This window comes from Cyprinus carpio, chromosome B9 (assembly GCF_018340385.1).
Source record: "Cyprinus carpio isolate SPL01 chromosome B9, ASM1834038v1, whole genome shotgun sequence".
In the NCBI taxonomy this organism is placed as follows: Eukaryota; Metazoa; Chordata; class Actinopteri; order Cypriniformes; family Cyprinidae; genus Cyprinus; species Cyprinus carpio.
In genome coordinates, this window is record NC_056605.1 from 31147351 (window position 1) to 31166282 (window position 18932).

The 18932-nt window shown below is 35.8% G+C and overlaps 2 protein-coding genes across 2 annotated transcripts; both read left to right on the top strand.

Annotated features, from left to right (window-relative positions):
- The first annotated feature begins 1650 nt into the window (after nt 1-1650).
- On the top strand, nt 1651-9436 carry LOC109096848 (protocadherin-8-like). The gene is made up of 3 exons (XM_042731913.1): nt 1651-4367; nt 6299-6494; nt 8628-9436. The coding sequence occupies exons 1-3, from the start codon at nt 1911-1913 to the stop codon at nt 8966-8968; spliced, it is 2994 nt and encodes a 997-aa protein (XP_042587847.1). The 5' UTR covers nt 1651-1910; the 3' UTR covers nt 8969-9436.
- Nucleotides 9437-11174: 1738 nt separating this feature from the next.
- Nucleotides 11175-17787, top strand: LOC109097118 (leukocyte cell-derived chemotaxin 1-like). Its single transcript, XM_019110792.2, has 7 exons — nt 11175-11333; nt 11427-11561; nt 13481-13576; nt 13657-13731; nt 14477-14618; nt 16027-16178; nt 17333-17787. Exons 1-7 carry the CDS (start codon nt 11301-11303, stop codon nt 17555-17557), a joined length of 858 nt encoding a protein of 285 aa, XP_018966337.1. The 5' UTR covers nt 11175-11300; the 3' UTR covers nt 17558-17787.
- Nucleotides 17788-18932: the final 1145 nt, after the last annotated feature.

Sequence of the window (18932 nt, forward strand, 5' to 3'; positions counted from 1 at the left end):
AAAGGTCACTGATATATTTTCCTTCTATCTTGCTTTTTCTCACAATATAATCATCAGAGCTGCCACTGAAGACTGGCAAATACAATTCTCGTGGCATTTTTCCCAAATGTTGCAAATCTTAATGCCATTCACAGAAAGGCTCGGTTTCCCCGGGAGAGAGATGCTACTGTGTCCAGAAGGAATCTTAAAATCATCTCGCCGCCGTATAATTCTATCCCTATTTCAAGCCTTTATGAAGTCGGTGCCTAGTTTTATGTGTCAACTTCCGTGCCATTTCTTGAAGCATGTCATAGACGGATGTGATTAGCAAACTTGAAAATGCAAAAAGATATCCCCTGAAACCAAATGCATTTAGAATCCTATTAAAAACGGAATTATGTCTGTGAGCGGACTATGAATTTGGAATCCCTATCTCCTCTCAAACAGTTGCACAGCATTTTCCCCCCTACAAAAAAACTCTTTTCAGCTCCTCGGATTCATTTGAAAGCACAAAAGATTGCCCTGAACTTCCAAAGTAATGTAGTGCTTTCTGTGAAATATCATCTGGAACGTTTGGAATAAATTTTTACCGCCAGTTGATAGGTGCGTACGATAAATTCATGAAATATTTAGAAGCACTTCGCACATCTGACTGCAATTTTCTGAGTTTAACAACTGGCCAAAACCAGAGTGAGATCCAGGCTTGCGTCTGGAGACTTTCACCCGGTGGGCAAGATTTGGATTTAGATTAAAGATGAATACATTATAGTTCTGCTTTGAGAGATTTGTGATAAGAGATGGGCGGATGAGGAAGGCAGACAGATTGTGAGAATGTGGAAAATGCATTTTTTTCCCATCACTTTTAATCAACTTTTCACTTTCATTTCTATGGCCCTGCAGTGTGACAGATTAATTTTTATAAAGCACACATTCCCTGTAGTCCCTCAATTAATGAGGCTGTGAAAACTCAACGCACATAAATAATAATAAGACAATCTGAAAATGCTGTTGAAGTACTTTTAGAAGAAGTTTAAAGGGATTCAGCTATTTTGGGAGGTGCAACACCGCAGGACTTAAACGAATAGCAGGAGGCACAACTTTTCCTCTTCTTAACTTACAAGTTTGTAAAACTATCTTACTTGAGCCACATTTTCAAGGATCCCTAGAGATGCACATTTAGAAAGAGATTTGATGAGTAACTCCACACGACTCAGTGGTGCACAATACAGTGAAATGTAGTCCAAACATAGCAATATATAGCATTGCTATCCACATTGTTCACTGATGCATTTCTGTATTTCACAGTTCATGATGTGGAGGACAATCTGCTTCAAACTGCTAAAAATACCCTGTGCACTGGACAAAATCAGTGTTACGTGCTGCTCATCCAAATGATGAAAATAATTTTTTGAGGACAGAAATGTCACGCCACCATCCTCATTCTCACACAATGCCAAAAAAGCTTATATGCATTTGGAGACAGCTTATATGCATACTCAAAACCAGTCATTTCTTTAAAACAGACTCCAATTAGGTCATAGTCAATATATATTTAAATAATATTTCCATTCTAAAGGACATTCAGACAAGCAATTTCAAGTTTCTACAGCAAATGCATTAAAAAACAGTGTCCTTCCCTGTCCTTTCAAATAGGAGAGAGAAACTGAAATGTCCTTTTCTTTGTCCTGTCACCCTCCCCACATGCGCGCGCAAAGCCCGAGTCCTACAGTAGCCTACTGAATATTCTCTTCAATTCCATGATAATGCATTGAATATCGCGTTCTTCCCCGCGTGCATCAGACCTGTGTGAAGGTGTATTGGTCATTCGTGTGCATTGTAAATGCCATTGGCGCGTGTGTCTGTCGCGGGAGGGGTCAGAGAAGAAGCTGCGCGCGGAACAAGTGACTTTGCGCTTCAGTTCAGAGAACCTGATGAACAGCGCGACTCTCTCCGCGCGCAGGTGCGCTAAAATGGAGCGAGGACTTCTCTTCGCGCGGATATTTGGAGGCACGCTGATATGCATTTCGCTGGTGTCACAGGTCGTTTCTGAGGAACGAACCGTGAGGTATAAGATATACGAGGAGGTCCGACCGCCGACGGTCATTGGAACTCTAGCCAGCAATGTAACCTGGACCCCGGACAAAACGCGCAGGACTTTCCCCGGAATCAGGTTTAAGCTCATGAGCCCCTCCACCGGCTCCTTCATCCGATTCAGGGAGAGCGACGGGAGGCTAACGGTGGAGGAGCGCGTCGACCGCGAACGCATCTGTAAGCGCAACCCGCGGTGCGTAATCACTTTTGACGTCGCGTTTGTGTCCGCCGAGCAGTTTGAGCTCTTTCACGTCGAGGTGGAAGTGCTGGACGTGAACGACAACTCACCGGTGTTCCCGCGCACCGACTGCACTGTCGAAATCTCCGAGAGCGCGGCGCTTGGGACGCGCGTCGCGCTGGACGCAGCCGAGGACGCGGACGTGGGTTCTAACTCTATCCAAACGTACCATCTGAGCGAGAACGCTCACTTTAGCGTCGATGTCATAACGCGAGTGGATGGGGTTAAATATGCGGAGCTGGTGCTCGTCAAAGAGCTCGACCGAGAATCCCGCGCTTTTTTCGCGCTCAAACTCGTGGCGGCAGACGGCGGGAATCCGGCGAAAAGCGGCGCCACTAATGTCACCGTCAAAGTGAAGGATGCCAATGACAACAGCCCGCTGTTTGACCACAGCCATTACTCTGTGGATGTGCCAGAGGACACCCCCGTTTATTCGCTTCTGCTAGACTTAAACGCTGTCGATCCGGACGAAGGTCTCAATGGACAGGTCGTGTATGAATTTGGCAAACAAGTCACAACAAAGATCAGACAACTATTTAAACTGGATTACAAAACTGGACGTCTGACTTTGCAAAACCCTGTGGATTACGAAGACGAGACCACGTATGAAATTGACGTGCAAGCCAGCGACTTAGGACACAATCCTATGCCCTCAATGTGCAAAATCATCATCAACATCAGAGATGTGAACGACAACCCGCCTGAAATCATCATCACGTCCATCACGTCAGTAACAGATGGTGTTGCGCATGTCAGCGAAGCTACAGGTCCAGACATCCTGGTGGCTTTAATCAGCATCAAAGACAAGGACACTGGAGCGAACGGGCAAGTGAGCTGCACTCTGAACGGCGGACATGGAAACTTCAGGCTTAAAAGAGCGTATGAAGGGAGCTACACAATAGTCACGATGGCTCCTCTGGATAGGGAGAAGATCGCGGAGTATAATTTGACTGTAGTGGCTGAGGATTTTGGCGTACCACCGTTGCGCACGGTAACTCATTACATTATACGGCTTACAGACGTCAACGACAATGCGCCGACATTCAGCGCTAAGATATATGAAGGTTTCATTGACGAGAATCGACTTCCAGGTACCTACATCACTACGATTTTAGCCAGCGATCAGGATTCTGGGCTTAACGGGGAAATAACCTATGAGCTTTTTGACTCGGACACCGACAGCGTCTCCAGGTTTGCTATCATGAATCAAGCGGGGAACGTTTACGCATTGCAAAGTTTCAATTACGAAGTCACGAAGCGGCTCGATCTTCGCGTCCAGGCTAGCGACCGAGGATGGCCGCAACTTCACAACAATGCTGTACTGATTATCAATGTGGTCGATCAGAACGACAACGCGCCTTCGATAACGCAACCGCCACTCATCAATGGATCTGCCGAAATCCAGCTTCCCAGAGACGCGCCGCCCGGTTATATCGTGACCCAAATCACTGCTAAAGATTCAGACGCCGGATTGAATGCAGAGCTCACTTACAAACTCTACGACGGAGATGATTTTGGTTTCGCCATTGATCCGAATACGGGGGAAATATACATCAACCGCAAAATCGCTTACGACGAGTACGACTTATGGAAAGTCTTAGTGACGGTTAACGACAACGGCCACCCGTCGCTAACCTCAACAGCTACGATTCATTTCACCCTAACTGAGTCTGCGCCCTCAAATGGCAATTTTTATGACGAAAGAGAGGACGGCGAACCAAAAAAATGGACGCTTATTTTAATCTTGGCTTTGACGAGTACCTCACTGCTGTTTTTGGCTATTTTATCGTTCATACTATGCAAAAGTCGCAAAAATGGTCAGAAGAGACAAGCTGACCTTCCTGACGCGGTGGATATTCCTTACGATAAAGAGCACAACGCCGTGTCGATGATCTCCAGCCAGACTGCCAATGTGTTCGACACGCATGCATTTCACTCCACGACTGTCATCGGCACGCCTGAGAAACTACACAACAGCGTGCAGGCGACGGCCGAAGTTTTTAACGAAACCCCACAGACCTTCAAGAGCAAATATAGGAGTGTGGCGGGGGAAATAGATGTAAGTGGTGACTGTTTCTTTCTTTATGTGTTTCTGTGTGTGTTTTAGGGGCTGTTCACACAGGACATGTATTCAGAAACAGCTCGACGGAGCGCAGCTGAACACAACACAGGGCTCAAAAAGCAATGCTAATGACGCAAGACACGAAAGCCAATAATGTTCATCCGATGCACATGCACAGGCCAATGCAAAACAGTGCAGATTGAATGCAAAGGAATGGAACTTTGCACAATGCAGTGAACAAAGACGTGCATCTCATATATATGTAGCCTACATATAATAAGAATTTTTCAAAAAATGCAGATTGACAACCAAAAAAAACGAGATGCAATGCAATGCTCAAAAACGTCCATATGATATGTTTGCAACAATAAATAAAATGGTGCAGAAGAGCAAAAATGATTATAACAACTGAAGGATTGGGATCAAATTTAGAGTTATTATATTTAACAAATTTAAAACCATAAACAAGCATTTTTGTTACTTGGAAAAAAATAAATGTTAAGTGCAACAAGATACATATGAAAAACATTTTATTCATCATTTTAATTTATTTTAACAATGTACTAAAATAACTAAAAATGAACACACACACACACAAAACTGATTCAAATATTACAAAAAAATTAACTTTAAATTAAAATTTTAACTAAAATTAAAATGAAAACAACATAAAAAAACTGATTCAAATATTAATAAAAACTATAATAGCATCTCAATCATACTGAAATAACAATGAATTTAAATATAAGTGTAAACTGAATTTTGAGATTATTAAAAAAAGTGATGCAACAGCCAAAAATGTCTGTCTGATGCACATAACAACAGGCCAAAATCAAATCAAATAAATAATAAAATAACAATAGAGGAGGCTGATGCAAAGGAATAAAACAGGTCAATCAGTTTTTAACTTGATATGTTGTCTTAAAAACATAACACTCATTGTGTGAAACCCTGAAAAACAGGGATATAACGCAATGACCGAAGGAGGCATACAAACACAATGCACTACTTGTTTTAAAAACAGCTTAAAGTAGCGCAATGGAATCCAGCTCAACTGAACACATTGGAATTGAAACATTATCTTTTATGATCTGTTTTTAACTTCATGTGTTGTTTTAAAAATGAAGTGCTTATAGCAAAAGGTGCTGAAAATGCAGTGAGATGTGACCAAATGGCCAAAATGCACATCTTGTCAGTAAAGCCGGTTCTCTAATCATCCGTAAATTCCTTCACGTGCGTGATTTCACAGAGAGCAGCTGTTACTACACAGAGCCGTTGTTAACTGACAAGCTGCGCAAATCAACGCTGATAATGAACGTGGATTTGCGCAGCTTGTCAGTTAACAACAGCTCTGTGTAGTAACAGCTGCTCTATGTGAAATCACGCACCTGATGGAACTTACCGCTGATTAGAAAACCGACTTTACTGACGAAATGCGCATTAATTATCAGCCGATATTTATCGTGCACCCCTACAAAAAACTATTAGTAAATAGACCAACAATTAAAAAGTAGCACAAAGCAATGTGACAGATCACAGGGGTCACGTCACAAGTGTAACAAAACATCTAGAAAGAGCACAACAAAACGGGTTTCTAAATGTGTTTTACAAAAACACCTGTTTTTATTTGTCGTAAGCTGTCTTTAAAATAAATAGGTTCATGGCACAGGATGCGGAAATAAAACAAGCATGCAATGCAACAGTCAAAGGCATCTGTCTGATCAATGTGCATATACAGTGTCCCCCCACTCCCAAAAAAAATAAATAAATAAAATAAATAAATAAATAGTGCAGACTGAACACAATAGTGTTAACAGTAACAGTAACAGTAGTTTATCAACTAAATGAAAAGTCTGTCATTATTTACTCAGCGTCATGTCATTCTGAAAAGGCAGAGAGGATGAGCTTTGGTTCTTGTGTTTTCACAGGGATATTCCACTTTGCCTGGGTATGGTAAAGAAAACGCTCGACCCATCACGGTATGGAAAGGAAACTCCATGATGACTATCGCAGTCAGAGACCCACAGATCAGTGGCAAAGACAGCGGAAAAGGAGACAGCGATGTTAATGACAGTGATTCTGACATCAGTGAAGGCCTCAAGAAAGACTACACGTCATATAAAGGTTAGAATCAACTCATCTGACTGACATACTCATATATATGTATGCCTCCAAATCATCTTGTTAAATGTCAAAACTACTCGAAAATAGGATCTGATGCAAAACACAAAACAAAGAATAATTGGAGGATGTGGAGCATTGATAAAGGTCTTACACTAACGAGAAAAGAGACGGTTGTAGTTTTATACAGTTATAAAGTAAGTCTTACAAAACTGATGATTTGTGTTCTTGATAAAAGTGCAGCAATGAAACAAATAAAGACACAGAGTCGCTGGTATTGCCAGGGCAATTATTTTTTGTGGGATCATGGTTGCGTTGACGAGGTGTTGGTGTCGTGTGGATTAGTGAGGCAAAGTTAAAGTAGGGAGGTGCTCAGAATAATGAGCTGCTGATTGGATCGCTTCACTCCAAGGTCAGTTTTGATTAATTTCTAGTGAAGCCTTGTTAAACGTGAATCTATGGGAAACAAAGAGCCTGAGCGATCACACGCGCACTAATAGAGTTGAGCAGTGTGCATATCACGAGCCACATGCATCTGAGCACATTAAGAGTCGAATCAACGTATTTTCTGATGAAAAAGAAAAGTCAAGGTATTTGATTCAGGACTGTGATGCTCCAGATCTATAAAAGTAAATTTTTTTTTTTTTTTTTTTTTTTTTTTTGCAATTTTGAGTTTATTTCACACAGCTTAGATTTTTTTTTTCTTCTCATAATTCTGACTTGCAACATAACTCAAGTTTATAAACTGCAGTTCTGCAGAAAAAAGCCATTATTGCGGGATGAAAAATATAAACTTTTCAAATGTAAGATATAAATGTGCAATTCTGAGATAAAAAGTCAGAATTGTGAGATTGAAGCACATTACCGAAAGAATAAAAGTGAGAACTGTGAGATAAAAATGTGCAATTACCATTTTTTATAAAAAAAAAAAAAAAAAAAAAAAATTGAATTGAATTGCAATAATTAAAGTGAAAATTCAACTGGATTGTTTTTTTTTTTTTTTTTTTTTTTTTTTTTTTAATGTATCGTGATCCTAAGAAGAAAAGTCTGAATTGTGAGACAAACTCACAATATAAATTGCAGGAAAAAAGGGGCACAATTATTATTATTATTATTTAATTTAAAAAAAAAAAATCTGAATTGCAAGATGTAAAGATGTAAGCTCAGAATTCTAAATAAAAAAATTCAAAATTATGAGATGTAACCTCAATTCAGAGAAAAAAGTCAGAATTGTGAGATGTAAACTCAAAATTCAGAGAAACAAATCAAAATTACAAGATGCAAACTAAGAATTTAAGAGAAAAAAGTCAAAATTATAAGATATAGACTCAGAATTCCAGGAAAAAAGTCAGAATTGTGAGATGTAAACTAAGAATTCCAAGAAAAAAGTAAAAGTTACGAGATGTAAACAAAGAATACTGAGGAAAAATGTCACAATTTTCAGATGTAAACTCAGAATTACGAGAAACAAGTCAAAAAATTACAAGATGCAAACTCAGAACTCTGAGAAAAAGTTCAAAGTTACGAGATATAAATTCAGAATTCTGAGAAAAAGTTAAAAGTTACGAGATATAAATTCAGAATTCTGAGAAAAAGGTAAAAGTTATGAGATATAAACTCAGAATTCCAGAAAAAAAGTCATAATTGCGAGATGTAAACTCAGAATTCCTGGAAAAAAGTAAGTTACAAGATGTAAACTCAGTCATAATTATAAACTCAGAATTCCAGGAAAAAAGTCACAAGAAATAAGCCAAAATTGTGAGATGTAAACTCGCAAATGCTGTTGATTGGATTGGTTAAAGTTTATTGCAAACTTATGTCACAAATTGCAAGAAACTCGCAATCCTGAGAAGAAAAGTCTGAACAGTGAGATTTAAACTCAGAATTCCAAGAAAAAATTCCAGATTACGGGTTTGTCTCACAATTGCCAGAAACTATAAATTCTGAGAAGAAAAGTCAGAATTACTATAAAATATAAACATGCATAATTGGATAAAAAAAAAAAAAAAAAAAACATAATTGCGAGATGTCGCTAAACTGCTGTTGTCTGGATTAGACTGAAGTTTATATAAGATATTAAAACCAGTTTTATTGTGGCAGTTGTGTAGGAATCCTCACCGGAGTGTGTTTCCTCAGGTCTGTGGGCTTGCACCAGCGAGTGCAGGATCCTGGGTCACTCGGACAGATGCTGGAGCCCGTCTGTGAGCAGAACCAGCGGGAGCATTAATAGCAGACATCTCTCGACCTTCTCAAGGACGAGGCCGTGCTCACAGGCCACGCTTCAGAGGAGCAGTTACGACACGCAGACCAGCAGAAGCGTGGCCTTGCACAGCCTTACAGAAGATCAGCAGAGTCAGTACGATTACATTCACGTCTGCTCTCCACAGTCACAGCGGAGACGAGACTCGGAGCAAGTCTTCACACACTCCACCAAACCCATCGCCACAGAGAGTCCCGGCAGATTTACAGACGCCTGATACCTCAGTCTGATACTGCCATATACTGTAACAATGTTGCTGTACATATTATCTTTTACTGCATTGATGTTTTGTATATACAAATTATATTTTTAACAATATTATCTGTTGTTGTTTTTTTCACAGCATGTTTTGGATGAATATAATGTGATTGTGTTTGTTTGTAAGTCACTTTTTTGTCACATTGTAACAAACTGTAAAACATTAAATGTCATTTTTTTTTTAACTACAAATGTTACCACTTTTATAATGTTTACTTATAAAATAAGTGAGAAATAAAATAAGTTATTGTAAAATCTACAATGTTTTACGTTTTTGATAATTTTGGAAATTTTATGATCTTAAAAACTGTTAAAACCTGAGGCTTCTGAATAATTTTTGGAATTTGCAGAAAATTTGAATTATATTAAAATGGTGAAATGGATGAGTAACAAACTGTAACACACATTATTTTTTTTTAGCCATTTTTATAACATTTATTCAGACTGAGCAAAGTTGTTTCTCTTTAAGAAATGAAAACACAAGAAATAAAATAAGTTATGATAAAATCTACAATGTTTTGCATCTTTGACAAAACCAGTCAAAATTCTGGACATAATTTATCATCTTAAAACTGTCCTTAAGGCTTCTGATTTAAATTTTGATCATGAATATAAATTGAGCTGGTAATATCTACAATGTTTTTAATCCTTGACAAAACAGTCAAAAGTTCAAACATCATTACGATTATAAAACTTTTCGATCTTTAGGTGTCTGAATTACCTTTGCAGACAATTTTAAATTATTCATCATAAAATTTCAAATTGCATTATATTAAAAAGGTTAAATGGATGAGTAACAAACTAACATTTTAAATGTCATTTTTATCAAGCTACAGATGTTTCCACTTTTGTAACATTTACTTACATAACTTTATTTATATATATATATATATTTATTTATTTATTTACATTTAAACAACAAACTTTTTTATTCAAGTGAGACATCAGTTGCAATCAAACTCATGACCTTGGCACTACTTTGGCAGAAAAAAATTAAATGCTACTTTAAGAAATGAAAACATGAGGGAAAAAGTTACATCTACAATGTTTTGCATCCTTGTCTAATACAGTCAAAAGGCATAATTTATCATCTCAAAAATATGTCAAGCCTCTGTTTAAATGCTTGAATATTAGACAAAATTATGGTTACAACTGAATTTTCTCATAAAATAAAAAAATCAGATATTATTATATTTTTTATTAATTTATTATTTATTAATAGTTTTATTTTTATATTTTCCATTTTATTGTATTTTTTTAGTTACAGTTTTAGTAATTTTGTTGTGTGCTTTTGTCTTTTGTTATTGTTTTTTTTGTATACTTGTATTATTATACTTGTATAAGTTTTTTATTAATTTTTATTTCAATATTTTTATTTAGTTTTAGTATTGGTTATTTTAGTACATCAGTTTAGTACATCATTTCGTTAAACTAAATGAAAATAAAAAAATGGCAATCAGCTGAAATATATAAAATAAATATATATGAAATATATATATATATATATAAAGTTAACATATATAATTTTTATATAACTTTTTTTTATTTTATTATTTTATTGTTAATATAAACAATTTTTTTAAATGGTTTATTGTTAATATAAACAATTTGTTAATATAAACAATTTTTTTAAATGGTTTTAGTTTGTTTTACTCACGCATGTTTCTTCTTCAATAGTGTTAAAAAGTATCCCATGATGCACCTGAAGTTGGCTAATAAATGTTCATAGTGACAAAAAGCTGTAAACTCGACAAAGAAGAAGTTGAAATAAAAGTAATATAATTTGTGTCACACATTTTTATCACTACATCATTCCCAGACCTCTATTTGTGTACTTTAATCAACTGACTGTTATTTTAAAGTGTGAAATAGTCATGAAAATGAGTGACGTGTCCAAACTTTTGACTGCTAGTGTACATCAATGAGAGCTATTACAGATCCAGCCCTGGGTAAACTGAAGAACATTACTTGACTTTTGTTGAACTGACAAATCGATGTTGCCGTCGAAAGCGTCCCATAGTTTTACAGCAGTGAATTCAGGTAAACCGGGCCTCTTTTGCTTGTCTATTTACACAAATTCACTGCAAATGTGCATGAATAGTCTGAAGCGTGTGTCTCAGCACTGTTTTCTCAGGCCACAGTAAATCCCCCGAGAGGAATTCCAGGCTTGGGTTTCTCCGGGACCTTGTTTGTTTTGCCCGAATTTTTCCTCTCTCTCACCTACATGACAGAAACTTGAGAGAAGCTACACCAAGTCACAAAGCTCTGCTTTCAGTAGAAGCCAGAACACCATGGAGGAGACATCTGAAAAGGTTCCTTTTGAGGTACGTGATGCTTTCATTTTATCCTTAAACTTCACATTATGCGTCTAATACACTTGATTTATGTCTATAATCCAACGATGTGTGTTTAATAAGGCTTACAGTAGCTTGAAGCCCAGAGGGTTTGTGCGTATGAAGACGACGGCGGTCGTAGCCTTCATCGCCGGCGCCATTCTGCTGCTTTTTGGAGGCATTGGAGCTTTTTGCTTGTGGAAGGTCAGCGAGAAAGAAGTAAGTGTCTCAGACCAGACAGTACAGTAGTCTAAAGTAGTTTGGCACAAAATTAGTGCAATTGTTCAGCAACCTCCTACAAAAGAATATCACTTTTGGGAGCATCTATCAAATTCAGCCCACTAAAGCTAAAATTTGAACTCCTTAAAGGCAAATCAAAGCAGTAAACCGTTTATTATTGATGAGGTGGAATGACATTTTTTTGTGTGGAGTTTACTGTGTAATAATAAAAACATTTTACTATTTGTTCTTCTTGATGCGCAGGAAATTGTTCTGTGTTTTGGGTTTAATTTGCATGCATGCATGCATTCATCCAGGGGATTTTGTAACACTGTTATATTTAAAGTATACAATTTTAATATTCGGCATTGCATAATCACGCCGTTTCGCTCTCAAATGCATGCTGATGCAATAGCGCAGACGTGTCGATATTTAAAGCACAGTAGGTCTGAGTTGGAATGAGAATATTTAAATTACGTTTGTCTCAGCAAAGTGTCAGGAATGATCAATGAAGCAGGCAGCACCGTGTTTGCATTTGCAGCCATCAGTGTGCATTGATTTCAGGCACCTCTGGCATTTCAAAAAAATCGTCCAGGTTAAAGACAGCAAACAAAGAGGTCTGTGTGCTGGGTTATAATCACGCAGTGTTAACACTGCAAACAGATCAGCATGCATCACTTTCCAACACAAACACAAACGGCCAGAGAGAGCTGCACCCGTGAGCAAACCACTGCACAAAATAATGCACCAATATTATACAGTATGTTTTATATGGAATAAATCAGTGTTTCACAACTACAGAAGGTTTGCTTCAATACGCAGATTAAGTGATTAATGTATGAAAGAAAAAAATGTCACAAATTATTATTTATACTAATTTACTCTATTTTGGAAGTATTTTCTGCTCCTTTTGACAAATATGCATGATTATATATGGTTAGTTTTATATTTTTTATTTTCATTTAAATTTTAGTAATTTTTTTGTGTATTTTGTAATTTTTAGTAGTTTTAGAGGGGAGAGGGTTTTATATGTCTATAAAGTTTTTAATAATGTTTATTTCAGTTTTAGTTTTAGTTGCTAGTTAACAAGTTAAACTAAATGAGAAATGTTGCCTTAGCAACTAGCTTAAATATATATATTAAATTTTATTTATATTAATTTTAAAATTGTTTAGTTTTTTAAATTAACTTTTTTTTTCTTTTTTTATATTATTATTTTTTTAAATATTATTATTCATCTCAAAATTAAAATATTTTTAAAAGTTTTTTTTTTTTTTAAGTTTAGAACCACACACAGTTTATTTATTTATGTTTTAGTTATTCTTGTACATCCAAGTTAAACTGAAGCAAAATAATAAATGATTGAAATAATATCTGAAATAACAAGTTTTACAAATTTTATTTCTATTCATTTTAATATTAGTTCATTTTTTTTATTAATTTGATGTGTTTTTGTCATTTTTATCATTATTATTTTTTATATATGTCTGTATAATATTATTAATTTTGCTTTAATTTTAGTTTGAGTTATTTTTTATAATAGTTTTTTAATATTTTATTTCAGCATTTTCAAATAACAAAATAACAAACACTACAAAAATTATTTTCTAATTTAATATTTTGTCTTGTTTTCCAGTAAAAATTCAACATTCTTAAATCAAGATACATTTACCCAAGATATTAAGTCTTGTTTTCTGAAAAAAATGCACCAAAATTAAGTGAGTTTTTTCTTAAAAGAAGAACAAATATCTGACAATGGGTCAAGAAAAAGAATCTTGTATACCCTTTCAATTAAGTTTATTTTTCTGACCCCATATGTGGATATTTGTCTTGTTTGAAGCAAAAACACTCACTTAATAAAAAAAAAAAAAAAAAAAAAAAAAAAAACTAATTTAACTCTGGTATGTTTATGCTGACAGGTGATCAGCGCTCACTACAGTAACATCGATATAAAGATAGAAGATGATTCATATGCTGGAGATGGGAAAATTGTGGAAGTTCAAGACTTCAAAGCCGTGAGTAGCACATAATAAACCTGTTCATCTCATTTCAGAGCTGTTCATAAAATAACCCATTTATTTCCATTCTTTTACAGGGCATTACAGCAGTCAAGTTTCCAGGAAAAGAGAAGTGTTACATCAAATCACAAGTGAGATCTGAACTTTCTGAGGTGAGAAACGATATATTCACCATTAAAGTATTTCTTATGCCCACATGCTTCATTCTACATATTAGACTCAAGTTTCATATTTTACCCATACATTAGCTGTTCTGACCATTTCTGCATTTCACTTATATATGAATATATATAATATGAATGTCATCTATGAAAATAGTCCTGCAGAAATTAATCTATATGTCTATCATGTTACATCAACCTCAGATAAAAGCATCTGCTACATGAATAATCATATAAATGAGACTAAATTGGGGGGGGGGGGGTTATCAGGCTAAATGTAATGTAATAAGCTGTAACTGTGAATACAGTACGTATTAACTTACTCATTAAACTGATTTTTCATCTCAAAATGATTGCTTACAGCCAAAGTATCATCAGCTTCACTAAACAGAATTTCATACCGCTTCGCTGGCCACGCCCCCATCTGCTGTCTGTCAAACGGATAGCCCCGCCCCCAGACTCATACCATTGGTTGAGCTAATGCTTTTATATCAGGATCAAGGTGTTAAAAGCCATTAACACTGAAAATGATAACTAAAAAGACAGCGATTAATCATTATAATTACCTTTTGTTTGAACAGGCCTTTAAGGTTTACTGTAGCTGCTTTTGTATTCAAAAAGCATCTTTATTAACAGCAACTTAAAGGTGTTTTTTTTTTTTAACATCTATTACATCATTGTATATAAGTTTCAGGTTTAAGTGTTCAGTCAACTGTTGTGTTTTAATTACCAATAGGAGGCTGAGAAATCTGATGTAGGGACTCTGGTCTGGATCGCATCTGAAGAACCACTGAAGGACGTCAGTTTCCTGAGCTCTGAAATACTGAGATTCTGCGGAGACCTTCCCATTTACTGGCATCACCCTGCAAACTCCAGAGGTGTTTCACTGCATTTCCATTCATAAACCAAGAGCAATGATGAAGCGCAAGTTAATACTATGATAAAGTATTGCTTTTTATATTGTATGATTAATAGTTCAGAATAAGCCATATAATGTCATTCATCAAGCTAACTGGAAACGTTCTGGCAAGGTTCTCTCAAAGTTATGAACAAACATTCTTCCAGTAACGTTAATAGAATGTTTAATCACAGTTATGTGGTCTTTAATAAGCATTAGCACAAAAACATTGTTCATGGAATGCTTTTCTGAAACATTTTAGTTATACCTTCAACTAAACATAAAAAAAAAATGTTACTACTTATTTCAGAATGCTTAGAGAATATTCATTCCCATGATGAAAATAAAGTTTTTGTGCTAACGTTTTGAGAACGTTATTAAAAGACCAAAATCCCAGCCAACAAAAATATATTCTAACAACATTCCATTAACTCTTTCCCCGCCAGCATTTTTTAAAAAATGTGCCAGCCACCGGCAACCTTTTTTTACTACTTTAAATAAAACTTTATGAACACCCAAATAACACCAAAAAAAAAAACACAATACACCAAAATAAAGATCAGAGACTCAACTTATAAACAAAAATCAGTTTTATTCTAGCTTAAAGCATTCTTTTTTTAATCAACACTTGAAAATAGGTTCATAAAAATGTATAGTTTTGAGCAAAAAGGTCAGAAAATCACATTTGTATCAAAAACTACATCTGGATAATATTCAATACGATTATCAAAGCATAAATCCAGTAAATCGCTTCCATCAACACCTCCAAAGCTTGCACAGACATGTATCACTTCCTGGATCATCATTTTACTCCGTAACATTATGCAGTTTTCATTTATATGCTGTCTATTGCTGATGATTGTATTATTTTTAATATGCATCTGTTTGCATAAGAGATCGCTAGTTTTTCTGTCCTGTTCACATGTTTTTTGTTCGGGAGGTTTTGTACTCATTCAGAAGATGTGTAATAGCCTTCGTCTTTGGCGGGAAAGCGTTTTCTTCTAAAAGACGAGATAACTCGTCAATGGCGGGGAAAGAGTTAAGTTATGAAAACATTATTTCAGAATGTTTTTGTTGGCTATATGAACGTTAAGGGAACGTTGTATTAACATTACTGGAAGAATGTTTGTTTGTGACTTTAAGAGAACCTTGCCAGAACATTCTGAATGTTTCCTGTTAGCTGAGTTCATACAGCACATAAACATGTTTTTTTAGATACGAATACATACATTTTATTGATCCCAGGTGGGATATTTAATGCAAAACAGATCCACATTCGATGGCTATCACACACTGACCGTGACATTTATGAATGAGGCATTGATTACCATCTAAAGCTCAGAAATGCCTCGCTCTTCACTCTCGCTCTCTGCTGGCTGTTTCTGAAGCATCGAGGAAGAGGAGAAGTGTGGCGCGAGTGAGACGGCAGAATACAGGAGGATTAAACCGACAACAGGCGAGACGTCGAAACTCCACGAGTTCAGCCAGAGAAGATGAGCAGCCGACGGGGCCTGATTACAACCCTGAAAACCCTTATCATGTGAGCAATGCCTTCATTATTAAAGTCATGCATAAACATGCTATAAATACACACGCACTACCAGTCAAAAGTTTTTGTCTAAATGGTTCCATTAACTCACCAACACTCTTAAAAATAAAGGTGCTTCATGATGCCATAGAAGAAGCTTTTTGTCTAAATGGTTCCATTAAGAACCTTTAACATCTGAAGAACCTTTCTGTTTCACAACTTCCTTTCTTTGTGGTGAAAGAAGGTTCTTCAGATTATAAAAAGATAAGAAAGAGATGGTTCTTTAAAGAACCTTTGACTGAATGGTTCTGAAATTCTATTGCATTGCTGCAAAGAACCTTTTGAGCACCTTTATTTTTAAGAGTGAAGGCTGCCTTTATTTGATCAAAAATGCAGTAAACACAGTAACATTGTGAAGTATTATTACAATTTAAAATAACTTTTTTCTATTTTAATATAACCATTTTTACTGTTTTTAATGTAAAATGTAACATATTTTTAGCCTATTTAACATTATTTTAATTTATTGAATTATTACCATTTTTGCTACTTAATATTTTGTGGGAATCGCAAGTTAAATTGACCAAAAGTGGCATTAAAGACATTTATAATGTTCCAGAAGATTTCTGTTTCAAATAAATGCTCTTTATTTTCATCAAAGAATCCTGAAAAACAAAATGTATCACCGTTTCCATAAAAATATTGGGCAGCACAACTGTATTCAACATTTCTTGAGCAGCAAATCAGCATATTAGAATGATTTCTGAAGATCATGTGACACTGAAGACTGGAGTAATGATGCTGAAAATTAAATAATTTGTAATAATATTTCACAATTTTACAGTATTTTTCACAGATTCAGATAGAAAACAGCTATTTTAAATTGTTATAATGTTTCAAAATATTCCTGTTTTTCCTGTATTTTTGTAATAATATTTCACAATTTTACAGTATTTTTAATCAAATAAATGCAGCCTTGATGAACATAGACTTCTTTCGAAAACATAAAGAATACTGACTCCAACCTTTTGCACAGTACAAACAACCACACAAGACTAACATATAATCGTACAAAGAAATAATACATTTTTAAAACAAGCACAAAGTGAACCAGAATTGCTGTCCCACTGAAATAATTTCACATCTCTCTTCTCTTCTCTCTCCAGCGGAATGAGGAGGGTTCAGAGGGGCACATGGTGTTCGATCCCATGCTGGACCACCTTGGCATTTGCTGCACAGAATGTCATCGCAGTTACACCCATTGTGAGCGGGTTTGTGAGCCTCACGGGGGCTACCAGGCATGGCCTTACAACTACCACGGCTGTCGGCAGGTGTGCAGGGTCATCATGCCGTGCCGCTGGTGGGCGGCTCGCGTGCTGGGTCTCGTGTAAACTCTCGTGTTTGTGCTGGTCACCAGCTGAATGCACAGTAGATTTGCCCTTAAGGTCCAACTGAAGTATAATGAGACATTTTCAACACAAGTAAACCTCCAGTGTAAACGGAAGAAGTCAGACATGGATATACACATAAACTTTAACCTAGCAATAGTTGAAAAATATAGCTTTGAATAACAGACACATGTTTTTAGGACTATTAAAATATGCTTTTTGAATTGTACACACTCGAATGTGCAGTGTTTTATTTCTAAACCAAACAAAACTGCAATTGGAAATCCAGTGGAAGATGAAAATGCAATTTCTGTTTGGTCACAAGCGGCAAAGGAAAACAACAGCTTTGCATGCAAATAAACATTTGCATTGCTTTTATTCCAATGCATTCAGTAAAAGATATTTTGAGACATGCATTGATTCAAGTTCAAAATCATAGTTGATGGATATGGGTTTTGCAATGTTGGAAAATTAGGTGTAATGAAGTATTTTCAACAAAAGTATACCTCCGATGTAACTTGTAGAACAAAAGACGTGCTTTAATATGCAAATAAACAATAGTTGAGAATATTTAGTTTTGAGTAACAGGCAGATGTTATATACACACAGAGTTATATACACTCAAATGTGTCTTGTGTTATTATTATTATTTCTGAGCCACTACAGGAACCAAACAAATGGAAATTGCAATTGGAAATCCGACGGAAGACGGTGTTTGATTGGTACAGTCATTATTTCTGCAATTCTGTTTGGTATTGCAAATCACATACTTCAGTTTTAGATGAAGAGCTACATGAAAATAAATATTTGTATTGCATTTATTCAAATGCGAACTGTAAAATACATTTCCACAGCCTCCAGGCAATTAACAAATACTGAGTTGGATGAACCTAATAACATCTTGTGTCTAAGAGTTGCAACCTAATTTCACAAAATCCTCTGCGTAGGCATTAATAACTCATTAAGCTTAGGCTTGGTTTGCTAGTAATCGTTTGGCTAATCCATGAATTTACCCACTGAGATATTAAATGGTATGTACAGCATGATTTAAATGTACTACACCTTAAAAAAGAGAAAAGCAAATGGCTTTAGTGTATTTTGATGTCAACTTTCCTCCCACAGTATACTTTCAGGTTTGAAATGAAGAGCACATCCCTTTTTTTTAGACATATGAGGTTCAGAAGAATGAGGCCACAGTGAAAATCTGGGATGTTTTCTTTTCCATTTAAATGTAGGAATAAAACATTGGGGATTTTAGAAAATGTAAAAGAAAATAATGAACTATGTCAGATTGTGCTCTACGTTCCAAGTTAACGAGTGACATTGTTCATTAATTTTTTTTTTTTTTTTGTACAGTCAGATTTTCATTTGTCACTCA

What these genes read in the sequence shown, in the direction of transcription:
- LOC109097118 (XM_019110792.2), top strand. Translation starts at nt 11,301, where the DNA reads ATGGAGGAGACATCTGAAAAGGTTCCTTTTGAG. An exon ending in TGAGATCTGAACTTTCTGAG is followed by an intron (nt 13,732 to 14,476) that starts GTGAGAAACGAT and finishes AATTACCAATAG; the next exon opens with GAGGCTGAGAAATCTGATGT. An exon ending in TCACCCTGCAAACTCCAGAG is followed by an intron (nt 14,619 to 16,026) that starts GTGTTTCACTGC and finishes CTGTTTCTGAAG; the next exon opens with CATCGAGGAAGAGGAGAAGT.
- LOC109096848 (XM_042731913.1), top strand. Translation starts at nt 1,911, where the DNA reads ATGAACAGCGCGACTCTCTCCGCGCGCAGGTGCGCTAAAATGGAGCGA. An exon ending in GTGTGGCGGGGGAAATAGAT is followed by an intron (nt 4,368 to 6,298) that starts GTAAGTGGTGAC and finishes GTGTTTTCACAG; the next exon opens with GGATATTCCACTTTGCCTGG. An exon ending in AGACTACACGTCATATAAAG is followed by an intron (nt 6,495 to 8,627) that starts GTTAGAATCAAC and finishes GTGTTTCCTCAG; the next exon opens with GTCTGTGGGCTTGCACCAGC.